Genomic DNA, 18,060 nt, shown 5'->3' with positions numbered 1-18,060 from the left:
CCAAATTGTAGGCCTTGTGCCTGTAACAGAAATGATTATTTTTACTATGATTATATTTGTGTTCTCTCTCTCTTTATTCTGTTCAGGTCCTGGGTTGGATGTATCTTCCAATGAGCTGCCTCATAGAAAACCTCGAAGCCATACTACCATCAAACCTCTTACATTAGCTCTCCGGGATCTAATCTCTGCTCGACCACACTGAGACCTCACCTCACATCACCAAACATCAAACATCATCGTGGTCCCTTCAAACCACCACTTCCTATCCCAAGACTACTATCACCCGCTCTCAGTCTCCCTCCCTCTATCAACCTCCCCCCACACCCACCACCACAACTTTGTCACATACATAAACACACACAACTACTAAACTGTGATGACACCGCCCCTCCCCTCCCCTCTACCGCCACTTGTACCAACATACAACACCAAATATCCATCAAGCTGAGCTATACAGTCACCTAAACTGTAAAGAATAGCAGCCAAATCTCCCTCAAATAACACCGAACTGGTTTGTGTATGTATAAGCCAATGAGGGGCACCTCCATGTGATACTTAAATCTGCTAGAAATAGCAGCCAAATTTCCCTCAAATCACACCCTACTCTCTTATCTATGTATATATGTATGTATGAGCCAGAGGGAGACCTCTACATGGTAGCTAGAGCCACTAGAAATTGCAGCCAAATCTCCCTCAAATCACACCCTACTCTCTTATCTATGTATGTATGTATGAGCCAATGAGGGAGATCTCTACATGGTAGCTAGACCCGCTAGAAATAGCAGCCAAATCTCCCTCAAATCACACCTTACTGTCTTATCTATGAATATATGTATGTATGAGCTAATGAGGGAGACCTCTACATGGTAGCTAGACCTGCTAGAAATAGCAGCCAAATCTCTCTCACATCACACTCTACTGACTTATCTCTGTATGTATGAGCCAATGAGGGACACCTCTACATGATAGTTACATTTGTTAGAAACAGTAGTCTAATCTCCTTCATATCACACCCTACTGTCTAAACAACAGGAAGAACACTTAGGCCAATGCCATCCTTGATATATGAACAAAAAGCTGGATGACCATGGCTAGAATTCCTCTGACCATGGTTCTGCTCATTCAGGACTGACCTAGGGCTAAACTATACCAATTTGTCTTTCTCTTTATTTAACTCTCTCCCACTTTCTCCTCAACAACATAATTTAAAACCTACTCCAAGCGTACCTCTTCCCCTCACACACAACCATCTTACAATATGATTCCCTCTCGTTCATATGTGGGCTCCATCATTCAAACTGGCCTTTTTGGAAACCCCTCCCACCCGTCCTTCAACCTTTCCATCCATCCAACTTATCAGCTCCTTTAACAACCCTTTCTACACCCCTGTAATAGGGACTCTTGGCTATTTTGCCGTTTGAACTCTTCATCCGACCTTTGCTACTTAAATATAAACGTTTTAACTCAACCTGTTGTCAGGTTATGCTTTTTTTAATCCCTTTGAAGGTACGATTAAGTGGGGCTGAACTGAAAACAGGGGAAATCTTATCATGTAGTACTATAGTTTACTATTTTAAGCAATACTGCTATATTGTATAAAGTTAAAGTTAAGGGTTATTCAGAGGATTATTAAGAAGAATAATTATAACAAAAGGATAACATGTTTTATAAATACTTTTGAGTATATACCAAACGTTTTGCACAATAGAGGGAGGAAAAGAAAATTATCCAGAAATAGTTTAAGATTTATACATGTTACAAAACTTAAATACTAACTAATCAGATGGTATCAGTGAATATTGATCAATGGTATCTACTGGTATTTAATAAAGGAGTATTGAGGTAAAGGAACATGCTAACTCTAATCCTAACCCTAAAACTAACCCGAACCATAACCCTAAAACCCTAAAGCTAAAACCAGTACAAACGCACGAACGATGTCATAAATAACAGTAACAAACGAAATATATACCGCTGATAGTTGTTGTTGACAACGGATAGTTTTTGTTGACAAACAACGGCACTAATTTTATTCAAGGGGAAAAAATCCCGTAACACCGTTGTTTACATTCCCCGGCGTAATTGTTTTCACCTCAATAGACGTCAGTGATTGGTTGAAATTACCGAAATACGACAATTTTTTTACATGAAATAACTTAGAATACAAAATTTTTTATCTGTTCTATAACACAAAATATACAAGTATTCGAAGTTTGAAAGTGTTTCGATACCAAAAACACTACATAAAAAAATGTTGCCCGTCAAATCACAAAGTCCTTATGTAAAAGTTAAGTATGAATTTATAGAGGTACAAAAATTAGATTTATTTTATAAATGAATAAATAAATGCTATTAGAAAATAATAAAGAAATAAAATAATCAGGCAGGGCAGAACACCATCGAAAAAGGAATAAAATAGCTTAATCACTAACACTATGGTAAAGTATATGTAACTTATTAACCACGATAGAGAAGCACACATACACACGGACACACACACACACACACATCCATTGTCTCCTCCCACCACAACTTCAAAAGAAATTCACCGATAAACGTCGCCATTTTGTCTTCTTCCGTCTGTCATTCATTTTGGCAGACGACAAAATCCTGCCGAATACAAAAATCCCGCTAAAAACACAGTTTTTCACTTTCTCTCTGGTTATTCATGCGTGGAAAATAACAGCTTTCGCATTTTAATCTTCAACAGGTACGTCTCAAATTTATATAAGCGTAGAACAATTATTTATTCCCTATTTTCTTCCAATTTCTTCCAGGTTCATTTTCTGTCAAAGCAATTCTTAACGTATTAACACAGAATTCTCGCATTAATACATATTGGGTGTTTTGAGGGAGATTTGGCTGCTATTTCTACCAGGTCTATTTATCATGTATATGTCTGAATTTTTATTTTTCATTCACAGATTTGTATTTCAAACAGTTAACATAATCTTTTCTAGAAATCAACTTATCGTCAACACACACACACGTCCATTGTTGTCTCTCTTCTTTCAATTTCTGCAACTAAAATTTTTACTGTTATAACTGCTTACAAAAAGAGGGATTAAGGTAGAATTAAATGTTTGGGTGCACATTGGGATTAGACACTGAGGGAAAATGGCTGTAACTTTTTTAGTTTTTAGTTTTGGCGATTTTCGCTTTGGATAATGGGTTCTAAATATCACGGTCATGCGATTCCCTCTAAAAAAAAACATACACCTACATATGCACTCTTTTACACTCACACATTCACACAAAGGCACATGCATATATCCATCTGCCAGCACCCACAATCTCAGACATGCACTATAATATAGACACATTCATAAACATTTTGTTATGCATAGACATACAAATACACACATACGCTCACACAAAAAAAAAACAGCTATACATGCATATATCAAAAGGCATGTATACACACACACACACATCCAGGTACACTTCCATACAAACATACACACATGTCCACACGAAAATACACACACATACATACTCAGGGTGTATATATCGTACTCTCTGTTGCAGAAACGTCAATCATTTTATAGAGCACAACAGCTGATGATGGCACCATAGTTACGGAGTAATCTTATGGGATTATCATGTACATGGAGTTAGTACTCTAATTATCTTGTAAATGTAGTACATTGTCCAGTCATGTGCATATAGTATGTATGCTGATTATCTCATGTGTGTAACCTGTACTTTAATTATTTTGTATGTGTAGTCTGTACTCTGTCTTATGCGTGTAGCCTATACTCTGATTATATTATATATGTACTCAGATTATTTTATAAAATTAATTAAATAATCTGTACTCAGATTAGTTTATACATACAGCCTGTACTCTAATTATTTTGTGCAGGCATGGCTATGTGGTAAGAAGCTTGCTTCGCAGCCATGTGCTTCTTGGTTCTGTCCCACTGTGTGGCACCTTGGGCAAGTGTCTTCTACTATAGCCTAAGTTGCGAGAGGGCTATTCGTACGACCTGGACATTTAGAACACAATGTCAAAAATGAATTTTAAACATACACACACACAGAGAAAATTTGCCTTTTATAGTATAGATTCAGTGATGTTTATAGCAGAGAGAGAGAGTAGAAGGATTTCTTGGGGGTTTTAACTGCTGTTTCTAGGACGATTTCTACCAGTGAGTTTTTTTAGTATAAATTCAATGATGTTTATAGCAGAGAGAGAGAGTAGAAGGTTTTCTTCGAGGTTTTCACTGCTGTTCTAAGAGGATTTCTAGGAGTGAGTTTTTTTTAGTATAAATTCAGTGATGTTTATAGCGGAGAGAGAGAGAGAGAAAGAGTAGAAGGTTTCCTTCGGGGTTTTCACTGCTGTTTCTAGGACGATTTCTAGGAGTGAGTTTTTTTTAGTATAAATTCAGTGATGTTTATAGCAGAGAGAGAGAGAGAGAGAGAGAGAGAGAGAGTAGAAGGTTTCCTTCGGGGTTTTCACTGCTGTTCTAGGAGGATTTCTAGGAGTGAGTTTTTTTTAGTATAAATTCAGTGATGTTTATAGCAGAGAGAGAGAGAGAGAGAGAGAGAGAGAGAGAGTAGAAGGTTTCCTTCGGGGTTTTCACTGCTGTTCTAGGAGGATTTCTAGGAGTGAGTTTTTTTTAGTATAAATTCAGTGATGTTTATTGCAGAGAGAGAGAGTACAATGATTTCTTGGGGGTTTTAACTGCTGTTTCTAGGATGATTTCTTGGAGTGAGTTGTTTTTAGTCTAAATTCAGTGATGTTTATAGCGGAGAGAGTAGAAGGATTTCTTGGTGGTTTTAACTGCTATTTCTAGGACGATTTGTAGGAGTGACTTTTTTTTAGTATAAATTGTTTCGCCATTGTTTCGTACTTTCGTGTTCAGTTTGTTGTTTCAGCCGCAGATACGTACTTATAGCTACAGCGGCACACATACTGCCGCAGTTTCGTATAAACGGCTTGGAATAAGTACTCGTTGCTTTGGGCACGTTTTTGCGTCACTAGGCACGCTGTTGCGTCGACGGGTACACATTTACGTTGTGGAGCTTAATTTTGTCGCCACTGTTTCGTACTTACGTGTTCAGGTTTGTTGTTTCAGCCGCAGTTTCGTATAAACGGGCATCGGCTGGTATATACGGCTTGGAATACGTAGTCGCGACTTTGGGCACGTTTTTGCGCAACTAGGCATGCTGTTGCATCGGTGGGTACAGATTTACGTTGTGGAGCTTAATTTTGTCGCCACTGTTTCGTACTTACGTGTTCAGGTTTGTTATTCTTTGGAAGCCTAGTACTTATTCTATCAGTCTCTTTTGCCGAACCGCTAAGTTACGGGGACCTAAGCACACCACCAGCGGTTGTCAAGCGATGTTGGGGGGACAAACACAGACACACATATACATATATATATATATATACATATATACGACAGGCTTCTTTCAGTTTCCGTCTACCAAATCCACTCACAAGGCTTTGGTCGGCCCGAGGCTATAGCAGAAGACACTTACCCAAGGTGCCACGCAGTGGGACTGAACCTGGAACCATGTGGTTGGTAAGCAAACTACTTACCACAGAGCCACTCCTGCGCGTATCACTGTGGATATATTTCGGCTTTGTGCTTGATAAATGTCTGAAAGTTCTCCCACTTCATATCATAATGTACAAAAGAACGAACGAACGTTATGTACGAAGGAAGGAAGGAACGAACGAGGAAACGAACGTACCTCAGTACGTACGTACATATGAAAGAACGAACAAACGAACGCATGTACGTACGTACGTACGAACGAACGAATAAACGAACGCATGTACGTACGTACGAACGAAAGCATCTACATACGTCCACACGTACGAACGGGCGAATGAACGTATGTACGAACGAACAATAGTACGTACGTACGTACGTACAAACGAACGAAATGAAGGAACGAGCGAATGTACGAACGAATGAATGAATTTACGTACGTATGTACGATCGAACGAAGGAACGAACGAATGCAAGAATGTACGTAGGAACGTACGTTCTTACGAACGAACGAACGTACGTACGAACGAACAAACGAACGAACCTCTGTAATTATTTGTATCTAAAGCATCACCTTTACCTTTGTAGCAGTTGACTATGGTGCTGCTACACCAGTCATTGGGTATGACTCCTTTGTGTATCACCTGGTTAACAATACAGGTGACTAGGCTACATGAATATTTTCTTAAGGATTGACCATTGCTTTCTTGTTCTTTTTAGGAAGTGTCTTGTCCATCATGCCTCAGAGATGTTCAGTAGGGTTCATATCTGGTAACTGACTTAGCCATGGAAGCTTTTTAAGGCCATTCTCTTCCAACCAATCTTGGGTCTTTTTAGCTGTGCAAGAAAGCTCTATCTTCCATAAATAGTGTTCTTTAATCATTTCACCACTGGAGGAGATAGGAAGAAGTTCTTTCTACAATATGGACACAATTATTTGAATTTATGTATCCCTTACACTCCACCATTTACGATTGACCATTGCTCCAGATTGCTCTCCAGACCATCACAAGTTTCATTGTTGGCTGCAATCTATTCACATGAAAAGTTTGGTGACGGAGTCTCCAGACCCACACTCGACCAGTGTCAGAAAATACAGCAAATCTGGACACATCAGAGAATATGACAGTGTCCCAAAGTGTTAGTGGCCTCTCTACCATCTCACTTGTCCAATCGTTTCTCCATTTGATATTGGCTGGTTGAAGCAGTGTCTTCCTTCTCGCTTCTCTGCCCTAATAGCCAATTTTGCAGAGATACCTGTCAGCTATTCTGGGACTGCAATCAACTTGTTCTGCTCTGTCAGAGGCCTTGCAATGAGGATTATCTTCCACACTTCTCTTAACAAAGCAAAGGGTTCTGTCAGAGGGCCTTAGTTAACCTGGGCAAGGCGATATGGACTACTTCTTCATCTGGGGAATTGAACAATTACTTTATTAACTGTAGAAAGTGGAATCACCAGGTTTTTCTGTGGTTTTAGGCTAAGTCAACCTTGAAATTGACCCAGTCTATGGCCTCTTTGTAATTCGGACAGTTCCAAGGCTTCTTTTGTACATGGCATGATTAAACAGTCTACTTCTTCCACAAGCTTCTCTCAACTGTTAGAGATCGGCACTTCTTCAGTCAGCTGTCCTCATCTACATGCATCGCATGACCATACCAGCTCAGTCATCTCTCTTGCACACTACACCTGTTGCTTCTTATGCCTAACTCTTCTCTCAAAGCATTTAGATTTTATTGTACATGCACACTGACCATTGCACATCTAGTGAAGCGTGCTAGCTTAAATTCCTCCAAGCCTATACACGTCCTCTGCAGTCACAGCCCATGTTTAACTGCCATGTAGCATAGCTATCTGCATACAGGCATCATAAATTTGCCTTTCACTCTGAAGGAGAGACCCTTAGTTACCAACAGAGGAAGGAGCTCTCTGAATTTGCTCAGCCTATTTTTATTCTCGCAGCCACACTCTTGGTTCATCCACCTCTGCTACTAACTCTGTCACTTTGATAACATAAGTTATCAACTGTCTCTATTGTACTCTTCTGGCATTTGATGAAGTCCACTTTTTGTGCTTGTTGTACCTGTGCACCTTCCACATACAAAAAGTATTTTCCCAGTTTACCTTCCTCTGATATTGCTACACCTTATGTGTTACACCAAGTACATCTTATGGAATTTCTACCTACCCGTTTCTTACGGATTGAGCATTACCATCTACCTGATTTGTCTACTTTCCTACTTATTAAGATTTCGGTTTTTGGTAGGTTAACTCTGTGGCCTTTCGATTCTAGACTTTGCTTCCCCACGAGAAATTTGTTCCCTAGTTCTGGTAGTGATTTAGTTATAAGAAGAAGGTCATCAGTAAATAAGTCTGAAAACTGTTTGCTTTCACAAGCACTTTATGTACACAGATTGAAGCAATGAGAAAAAAAGAAGGTCCTCAGTATACCTGAAACGTGAAGAAAAACATGATGGATAACGAAACGAATAATGTATGGCTAATTGAATGTAATGTGATAAATGATAATATATGTGTGTTTAGTTGTAATCCTCTATGCCCTCCCCCAAGTCTTTTGAGGGAAGCAAAGAAGACTGATAATATGTATTAAATGGTTAACGGAAATGTGATAATTAGTGTGAAAGACAGTTAATGGGGTGACGATCAAGGGGCAATGTGTCCGTTGTGCGTCAGGCTTTTGTGTCCGTCTTCACTATTGTGCAGAGCGACAAACAAGTGTGTGTCTCGGTCAGGTGTATTTCTGTATTGTAGCAATGTGCGCTGGAAACTGTCTGTGCTAAGGAAGCCATTGGTGTCCGTGTTGTTTGTAACGAGGCGCTTTATTGTCTCAATACTGACTTCGGGGAAATGCAACGGAGGTGATTCTGTGGTGCACTCCCCAATTGTGGAAGAAGGTCCTCCGTCCAATGTCAGCTCATAGCTGATGCTATATATCACAAAGATGTGGCTTAGGGTGGCGATAAGTGCTGGTGCGCCATTCGATGCTTTTTTTACAATGGTTTTCCAGACCTGTTGGGGCATACCACCATTATGTTTACCAATGGGGTTAGGCTTGACAAGTTGAATGTCCTGGTCGAGACCTGCTTTCACTTCCTCTTGCCAAGGAGCCAGAACTGGTATGATGGGTGACTGGTTTAGTTTTGGGATCTGCTATTAAGCAGATCGGTGTGCCAGACATCTTGGGGGAGTTGCTGATGGTCGCAGACGTTGAATGTGCTGGAGCTGTAGTATTATAGCAGCCATTTCTCCAGGTGAACACGTTTTTCCTCAGTGGTCGGGAATGGTAGTGAAGTGTGAGGAGGGGTTGTATTTGTTGTAGGTGGTAGGCGCATACATTCTGTCATTGTCGCAGATGACCAATGAGGCTTGTTAGTACCCCACAGCGTGTTTACAGGCCAACTTGTGGTGCAATCGGTTGCAGGATGGAGTACGTTGGTCATGTTGGCTCGCTTTTTGTCATAAACAAGTCTGACAACTGTTTGCTTTCACCAATACTTTACACAGATTGAAGCAATGACAAAAGGGTCTTCAGTATACCTTAAATATGAAGGAAAAGATAATGTAATAAATGGTAATATATGTGTGTTTAGTTGTAATCCTGTAATCAGCATAGAGGTGTTCCTAGGGTCTGCCTGTATGACTATGATATCAACAAAAGTCAAGTACAGAGGTTTATATTTGGTTTGGTAGTTCTTCTGCAGTTGTCTTACCAGAAATATAGCATCACTGGTGCTTCTTCCTGATACAAAACCAAATTGCATCTCATCTCGATTAACACTCTTCCTAATCAGTTGGCCTATGATCCCCTCTGTGACTTTCATCATCTGAAGAAATTAGTGCCGGTGCAATCACTGTATTTTTAAAGCACACATCATTCATATGTTAACATAGTGTCAATGAGAAAGTGCTCGATTTTCAAAATTGAAAATAGAGTCCAATATTACAAGAGATCGATGTCTATCTATATACATACCTATATGTGGGGTAGCCATGTGCTTTCTCTGCAGCAACACACCTCTACCTGTCCCTCTGTCATACTACAGCTGAGGATGAAGCCACCTCTCTCACTACTAGCAATCTACTCTGCCTTGAAATTTACTTGGTAATTTTACTAGTGTCAGTGTTACCGAAACTGTTACTCAGACATAGAGAAACCATGTCAAAACACACATTAGAGCTAAGTGTAGTAATTCGTCTCAGATCATGTGAAATAGTCCAACCTATGACAGCCTGAAAAACGAATGTTAAATGATGATGATGATACATATACATGTTAATTGTATTTCTTATTTTCATTGCAATAATTAATTTGTTTGTATTATAAATAAAAAAACATCAACTTCATTTCGCATGATAATGATTAGTTTGAGGACTTGTGGATGCAATGTACTGTGTGAGTATAAGGACAACTGTATTTAGTAAACAAGTGTATTTCATGATTCGACCCCTTAAAAAAAATTTTGACCCTCAAATGTTGTTGTTTGATATTTTGCTCGTTGTTTGCATATCATGTTTTGTATTATAGGGGGCAAATTGCCAAAGTTAAGTGGTTTTTCTTATTTTGTTGAGGGTTTGTTGTTAGGATTGGGGTTCAGGACTTTAGACCATATTAGGGGTTAGCTTGGGGATTTGTGAACGGTTTTTAGAGAGATTAGTTAGGTTAGAGATCAAAGTTTGAACTAGGGGTTAGGCTTTGTGGTGATGGGGAGGGTAGAGATTAAACAGCATCAGTATTGAAGATGAAGGTGTATTGTGAGTGTTGATCATGGTTTAATGTTAGGTTTAGCAGTGAAAATCAGGGATAAGGGCTAAGGTTAGTGTTTTGTGCGATCATGCCTCATCCCCTACTAGAATAGGAGAAATATAACCACGGAAAGCATCATATAGTTCGTTCTTCGATTGTTAACCATAATTCACAGGACATCGTGGTGTCGAGGGCAGGTAGGGATTACCCATAGGACACGTAATGCCACACATCTGCAACATTGCTTTGCTTTGTAGACGTCACTGCCAATCAGAATGCCTGGCGGCAGGCAGCTTCAATGAAAGCATCACCCGACAAGGTCTGCTGCCCCATCATCACTTGATGCCAGTTGTGCCTGGCTGAGAGAAGTCTCCTATGGAAACAGGGCCTGGACCAGCGTCAACGTAACCCTGGTCAATATGAAATTGATTGCCGCTCACATCAGCTCTATAGATCTCGGTGCCGTGACCCTACAAATATCTGGGACTGCTCCATCATCTGCAAAGTGCACGTCCCGTCTATTTGCGTACACCATTCCTTCAAGTGACAAACTTGTTTTTCTCCAAGGATGTGCATGCCACTCACGTGTTAGTTATCCCCACATCTCCAGAACTGGTGAATGGTGTGTCAATGTAGGCATCCCGATGGAAACATTTCGAAACTCTGTTATCTCCTTCTTATTGACATCGATTGGAAAAGGGAAAACAACCTCTACTATTGCGTTCTGTTGTTTGTTTAGACACAGATAGATATATGTAGCTTGCTTACCAACCACATGGTTCATGGTTAAGTAGCTTGCTTACGAACCACATGGTTCCGGGTTCAGTCCCACTGCGTGGCACCTTGGGCAAGTGTCCTTCTACTATAAGCCACGGGCTGACCAAAGCCTTGTGAGTGGATTTGGTAGACGGAAACTGAAAGAAGCCCGTCTTATATATATATATATATATATATATATAAGTGTGGGAGTGGCTGTGTGTTAAGTAGCCTGCTTACGTTCCACATGGTTCCGGGGGTTCAGTCTCACTTTGTTGCAACTTGGGCAGGTGTCTTCTAATATAGCCGTCCTTACTGTCCCTCCACCACTATTCCAAGACACTTTCAACGGAAATTTGTGTATATACAGAATCTCCATAATAAATAATATTTGCATAGAAAATTTCATTAAAAAATATTCATTTTTCTCAAAGTTATGACCTTCCAAAATCCTTAGGGTACAATTATGCCTTTATCTCCATGGTGTTAAAGGGAGATAATACTTAAACGCTTGCTATATCAAAGTCATTGCAAGAGTTGTCCTTCTTGACGTGTAAGGGAGGTAATTAGAAAAGACGTCTTGGAAAATGTAAATCGTTATAGTTATCTCCCTTAGAATGTGAATTATATTTTTGAATTCAAAATATAATTTTTTTTATCAAAGGGAGGTAACTATAACGATTTACCTTTGATAAATTTCCAAGACGCCTTTTCCAATTATCTCCCTTAGAAGACAAGAAGGATAACTCTTGCAAATACCTTAAACTAGCAAGTATTATCTCCCTTTAAAACCATAAAGGTAATGGCATAATTGTACCCTAAGGAATTTGGAAGGTCATAACTTCGAGAAAAATGAATATTTTTTCATGAGATTTTCTATGCAAATATTATTTATTATGGAGATTCTGGAGATACAAAAATCTTCGGTGAAAGTGTTTTGGAATGGGGATGGGGGGACAGTATATACGGCTATATTAGAAGACACCTGCCCAAGGTGCCACACAGTGAGACTGATCCCCCGGAACCATGTGGTTCGTAAGCAAGCTACTTACCACACAGCCACTCCTGTGACAATAGGAACCAGAACTGTGTCTATTGTCTGTCAGCGCTTTCTCTACCGTAATGTTCTCGAATTTGAGAATCCTCCTTCCACTAGCAATTACAGTTTTATTCGTTGATCATTTTTTGCCTGTAACCCTTGCTTTGCTTTGTAAACGTCACGGCCCATTGGAATACCTGACAACAGGCACCTCCTATAAAAGTCTCATCCGAGAAGGTCCGCCAACCCGTCTTCTCGCAGCTGGGTCTAGCGAAGAGTGGGCTTATTTTCAGTTGAGATATTCAGACTAGAAACAAGCCATTGGACATAGGTGTAACGGCGTAGTCTTTGAGCTTCTCGAATGCTGCAATGAGACCCTCAGAATACATGCCACATGGACGTTCGGTGCGTTGGCCTCCAGCGATAAGCGAACAGTCCTCACTCACATTAAGTGCATGGCTGTCCACCAAGAAAATGTCATAATCGCTCGTGTGCAGGTACGGCAAATGTGCCTGGATCGGGGCGATATTTGTAGGGCAACTGTCTTCTACTATAGCCTCGGGCCAACCAAAGCCGTGTGAGTGGATGTGGTTGACGGAAACTGAAAGAAGTCCACCTTATATATATATATATATATATATAGGTGTAGGAGTGGCTGTGTGTTAAGTAGCTTGCTTACGAACCACATGGTTCCGGGTTCAGTCTCACTGTGTGGCACCGTGGGCAAGTGTCTTCTACTATATGTATGTTTCATAAGATTAATGTAATATAAAGCTGAAGCAAATTAACACCAAATATACAGTGCGTGTGTTTTTATTGGCTAAACTAGCAACATGACCATCCCCAAGTACAACAACATATATATATATATATAAAATCTCTCCACATTTATTTATTTTCTCTCTCTCCTTTTTTTTACCTCTTAATTCTTTCTGTCAAAGTGCATATATTCAAAATGTAAAAGGCTTTTCCATTCTTCCCAAATGTTAAACTAATACACTTGCTTGTTGTTCCTACACCTGTCTTTGTCTATTTGTTTTCTGTAAAGTTGAACCACACACACACACACACACACACACACACATTCGTGTCTACTTTTCTCTCTCTTTCTCTCATTCACAGAGGTACTGGCTCGATGCTCAAATCAGACTATCGACCATCCTCCAGGCCAAGCCACAGCAACCCAACCTCCCGTTGCAGTTCTTGTGCCCCATGATGAAACTGAACCAGGCTCCCCTCCCAGTCTGGAGCAGCTACAGCTGAAGTTGGACCTGTCATGCTTGATTAATCAGGTGTTCGTTTCCACCGTCAAGGTTTTCACTTTACCATTCCGGTGTCATGAAGAGTCAGGCTTCGATGTGGAACATGTTGCCGTGGAAACTGTGGTAAGTATGTTCTTGAAGTCTCATCTTTTACTTTGTTTCAGTCATTAGACTGCGGCCATACTGGAGCACCTCCTTTAGTTGAACAAATCAACCCCCAGGACTTATTCTATTGACCTCTTTTGTCGAAATGCTAAGTCACTGGGATGTAAACACACCAACATTGGCTGTCAAGTGATAGTAGGGGGACAAACACACACATACATAATGGGCTTCTTTCAGTTTCTGCCTACCAGATCCCCACATAAGGCTTTAGTCAGCCTGAAGCTATAGTAGAAAGCACTTACCCAAGTTGCCACGCAGTGGGACTAAACCTGCAACCATGTGATTGATAAGCAAGCTTCTTACCACACAGCCACGCCTTCGCCTGTATATATATGTGTAGTATCTGTTTATATATCAAACTGTTTACTAATTAACAAATGACTGAGAAGGTTAATCATCATCATCATTATTGGCTCCCACCAAACCCCTCACATATATGACCACAACCACTGTACTGCTCTCCTTCTCCCACGAAATAAAAAACCCAACCTTTTTTGGGTGAATGAATTTCTTTTCCCCTTAAAAAAATAACAAAGTGAATGCAAAGAAACATGGCAACAGCAGGTAAATTGTTATGGTAACGATGTGTGGAGGGGACAGCGTTGGTGATCAAGTGTGCCTCTACATGGTCGGTAGCTGGCATAGCAGTGTCCTTCTACCTGGTGCTGGAAAGAGCAGCTAAGTCTCTCTCTTGAAGGTTGGAAACATACATGACTGAGCCGAGGCCAAATAACAATTATAGCCACTAATACTAACTACTATACATTTGATATTGTAGTCCAAGCTACACAATGCTCTCCTCTGTTCCTTTGCAGCTCTCCAACTGTCTCAGGTGGTTGGCCACCCACCGCCCCTGTCAACCAAATCTGGAGAAGAAATACCTGAAGGATTTCATTGAGGACTTCCTAGCTTCTCAGTTTTATGGTCCCCTGCTGTATAACAGGGGACTGCGCTCTGCCGAGGGTTACCTGCAGCAGGTAAGGACTCTTTAATTAGGGCTGTGTGTGGGGGGGATGACTGGGTATGTTTAGGGCTGTGTATGTGGGTGATAGTATGTGGGAGTGATTGTGTGAGTGAATGTATAAGCAAATGTATGTGACTGTATGATTGTATGTGTCTGTATGTATTTGTGCGTGTGTGTGTGTGTGTGAAACTCTCAGTGTGTATATATGCATCTATGTTTGTGAAGGTGTGTGTGACTCTAGGTGTTATTCTGTGTGTGTGTGTGTGTGTTTGCCTATATCTATGTATGTGGCCTTTCGATTGTGTGTGTATGTGTGTGTTGGTAACCTGTGTAGTTGCTTGTGTGTGTCTATATGTTAATGTGTGAACCAGTTCACCTCTAAATCCATCTTTCTGTTTTTCTCTGAACGTTTGTGTGTCCTGAATGTCTCATCGAAGGCCTCTCTCTCTCTCTCTCTCTCTCTCCCCTCTCAGCCCTCAGATGTCATCATTGACTTCTACAACTCCATCCTTCGACACTTGATTGACTGCGTTACCGACTCCGTATTGACCAGCTACTCTTGGCCCGTCACGGAGTTTGTAGATGCCACAGCACAAGGGGCACACGACAACGGTAAGTTTTGATGGCACACAACCTGTGTCTTTTATATATGTGTGTATGTGTATGTATACATATATATATATATAATAATATTAGGGACAAAATCCAAAATTACAGGTAAAAACTCAATTAAAATCAATTTATAAAAAATCAAAATTAAATTGAGCTTTATAGATTAAAATATATATAAAATATATAGTTTTAGGGAAAATAACCAAGTTTCAAGAACTCATCGATGAAAATCCACCATCACATATAGAAAAATTAATAATTAAAAGCACAATAAATGAGTATAATATAAAACAAAGTAAACATCATAAGATAAAGATAATTATTATATTATCTTTATCTTATTATCTTTATTATCTTTATATTATGATATTTACTTTGTTTTATATTCTACTCATTTATTGTGCTTTTGATTGTTAATTTTTCTATATGTGATAGTGGATTTTCATCGATGAGTTCTTGAAACTTGGTTATTTTCCCTAAATTATATATTATATATATATATATATATAGATATATACTTCTGCCTCATTCACTACTAGTGCTTTATTTTCCCCTTCTGCAGTTAGCTAAGTTATTTCTTCTTAGTAATGCCACACAGGCTGTTGATCGTACCTCCGGTGACTTCAAATAAGTATTTCTATTCTTCTTGTAAACGTGAATATTATTATCATGATTACTTCTCCAATAAATATCCTGAACCCTGTATTACCATTAACTAACATTAATATCCATATAATAGGCTATGATGTTTTATTTTTATTCACTTTCTTCACTTCATATAAATATCTAATTCGTTTTCCTTATATAGTATAATGTTTAATTTGAGGTTTCCCTTAGTTATCTCCCTTCCTCCATCTTTTTCACTCAGCAACTTTCCTCCCCACATTTCAATCATTCATTCAATTTAAACCTTTAGCATCACGTTTACAACCTCCTCCCTTTATATCTCTATGTAAACAAGGGTTCTTATTCCTAAAGCCCATGGAATAATATCATTGATCCCTTTATATCTCTATGTAAACAAACGTTCTAACTGTCACTGACCATGTAGCATCTTAGCTCGTAAGTTACCTCATCATTTCGTATTTGGCTTGCTTTCATATGTTTATTTGTGGATATCTTGGTTTCTAGTGTAATTTTGCTACCTCTGGTAACTATTAACATATTTACATTATCAAAGGTTTTTTTTTAAACTGAGATAATATTGATATATACATAAACTAATATATATATATATATGATATGTATGTGTGTATATATATATATATATATATATATATATATATATATATATATCATTATCATCATCATTTACTGTCTGCCTTCTATACTGGCATGGGTGGGTTGGTTTGATAGAAACCAGTCAGGCACAAAATTGCTGACTTTGTGGTAAAATTGAAACCATTATTATTATTATTATTATTACTTCAATCTCCTGTATGACTATCATTTAAACTTCTGTTTTAATTTTTTTCCTTTCTTCCCATTTCTTCCTCCCCTTCAGATCTGCCCCCTATTCACTGGAACTCCAGAACATCTCCTGTTTGTAAGGGACACTTTACGGTCCCTCACACTTCCTCCGTTCACCTTCGGTGATGACACCAGCGAGAAATGGTCCCAGGCTGAGCAAGATGTTTGGAACTACATCCGTTCCGTGACTTTGGAAACATCCGGAAAATCTGCAGTGGATCTTGTGTCAAGGTAAGGGCCAGAAATATATTGATCCTGTTGTTGTTGTTTGTCAGCATTTTGCTTGTTAAAACTTGATCATGCTCATCTGGGTCTCCTTCGCTCAACCGGATGAAAATCCAGTCTCCAAAACCTCTGAGATTTCTGAAAGAGGGTAACACGGAACAAACCCCTCTTTTCATACCTTTTTTTTTTATCATAAGAGAAATTTATTCTCCACAATAACTGCAATGTATTTGCCTTTAAGCAGATGAAATGTGTAATAAACATATTTCAAACTAACCTAAATTCTGTTCAAACCTAAAACACTGCTTCGTACTAACGCTTTGTTGAAGGTTATTTTATAATTTATGGTTAGCAGTTGGGGGTTGCTTGAAATGCGAATAAACATCCAAAATTAGGGAATGGAGTAGAAAAAACCCAAGTCACACATGTTTCATAGCTTGTGGGGACTTTGGAAGTAATAGTTATCTAAACAAGGGGTAAACCGTAAGCTAGTCTCCAGGGAGAAGGATAGCTTGGTTATATGAAGCTGGCATTGTTGTCAGGAGATTCAATTGAAATGCAATCTGTGCACTCACGCATAGAACTCCATATCTACCCTCAATCACATTCATGTTCTTTTTTATCTTCCACCAGGGTGCGCCACCATATACACCATGTGGAGAAGCAGTTTGACGAAGTGTGCCGTCTCAAGTATCGTGTGTCCAGCTGTTCACCTACCTATGTCAACATGCCGTGGGTGGACATAATTTTGGACTGTGTCAATCACTGTCTGACCACAGTGTCTTGTCTTGACCCAAAGTCAACTGATACGGTGAGTGGTGGTCTTCGTTTATCAGTGGGTAGTGGTGGTGGTGGAACATATTCTTTCATTTGCTTCACTCATTTGACTGCGGCCATGCTGGAGCACCTCCTTAAAGAATTTTAGTTGAACAAATCAACACCAGGACTTATTTATTGTTTTTTTAAACGTAGTACTTATTCTATCAGTCTCTTTTATTGAACTGCTATGTTACAGGGATGTAAACACACAAACACTGGTTGTCAAGCGGTGAGGCAAGGACAAATATAAACACAGACATACATATATATATATATATATATATATTTGTTTTTTTCAAAAAAATCTATTATTATTTCCTCTGGGGCAAACTGCTTCAATATTTCCTTAAATGAACACTTTAATTTCACTTTGCCATATTACGGCGGGAAATCTTTGCAGAAAGGTGAGTAGATTGATTACATATTTTCTTTTGTTTCTTTCATTATGTCATCGTAGTTTTGTGAGATTTGGCTGTTATTT

The 18,060-nt window shown here is 39.3% G+C and overlaps 1 protein-coding gene across 1 annotated transcript; it reads left to right on the top strand.

Moving 5' to 3' along the window:
* The first annotated feature begins 13,184 nt into the window (after positions 1-13,184).
* On the top strand, positions 13,185-17,820 carry LOC149130772 (uncharacterized). The gene is made up of 5 exons (XM_089343592.1): positions 13,185-13,447; positions 14,305-14,466; positions 14,927-15,065; positions 16,570-16,766; positions 17,394-17,820. Exons 3-5 carry the CDS (start codon positions 15,036-15,038, stop codon positions 17,683-17,685), a joined length of 519 nt encoding a protein of 172 aa, XP_089199718.1. The 5' UTR covers positions 13,185-13,447; positions 14,305-14,466; positions 14,927-15,035; the 3' UTR covers positions 17,686-17,820.
* Positions 17,821-18,060: the final 240 nt, after the last annotated feature.

The sequence above is a fragment of the Octopus bimaculoides genome, chromosome 27, assembly GCF_046866305.1.
Source record: "Octopus bimaculoides isolate indiv1 chromosome 27, ASM4686630v1, whole genome shotgun sequence".
NCBI lineage: Eukaryota > Metazoa > Mollusca > Cephalopoda > Octopoda > Octopodidae > Octopus > Octopus bimaculoides.
This window is presented reverse-complemented; position numbering and strand designations above follow the sequence as displayed.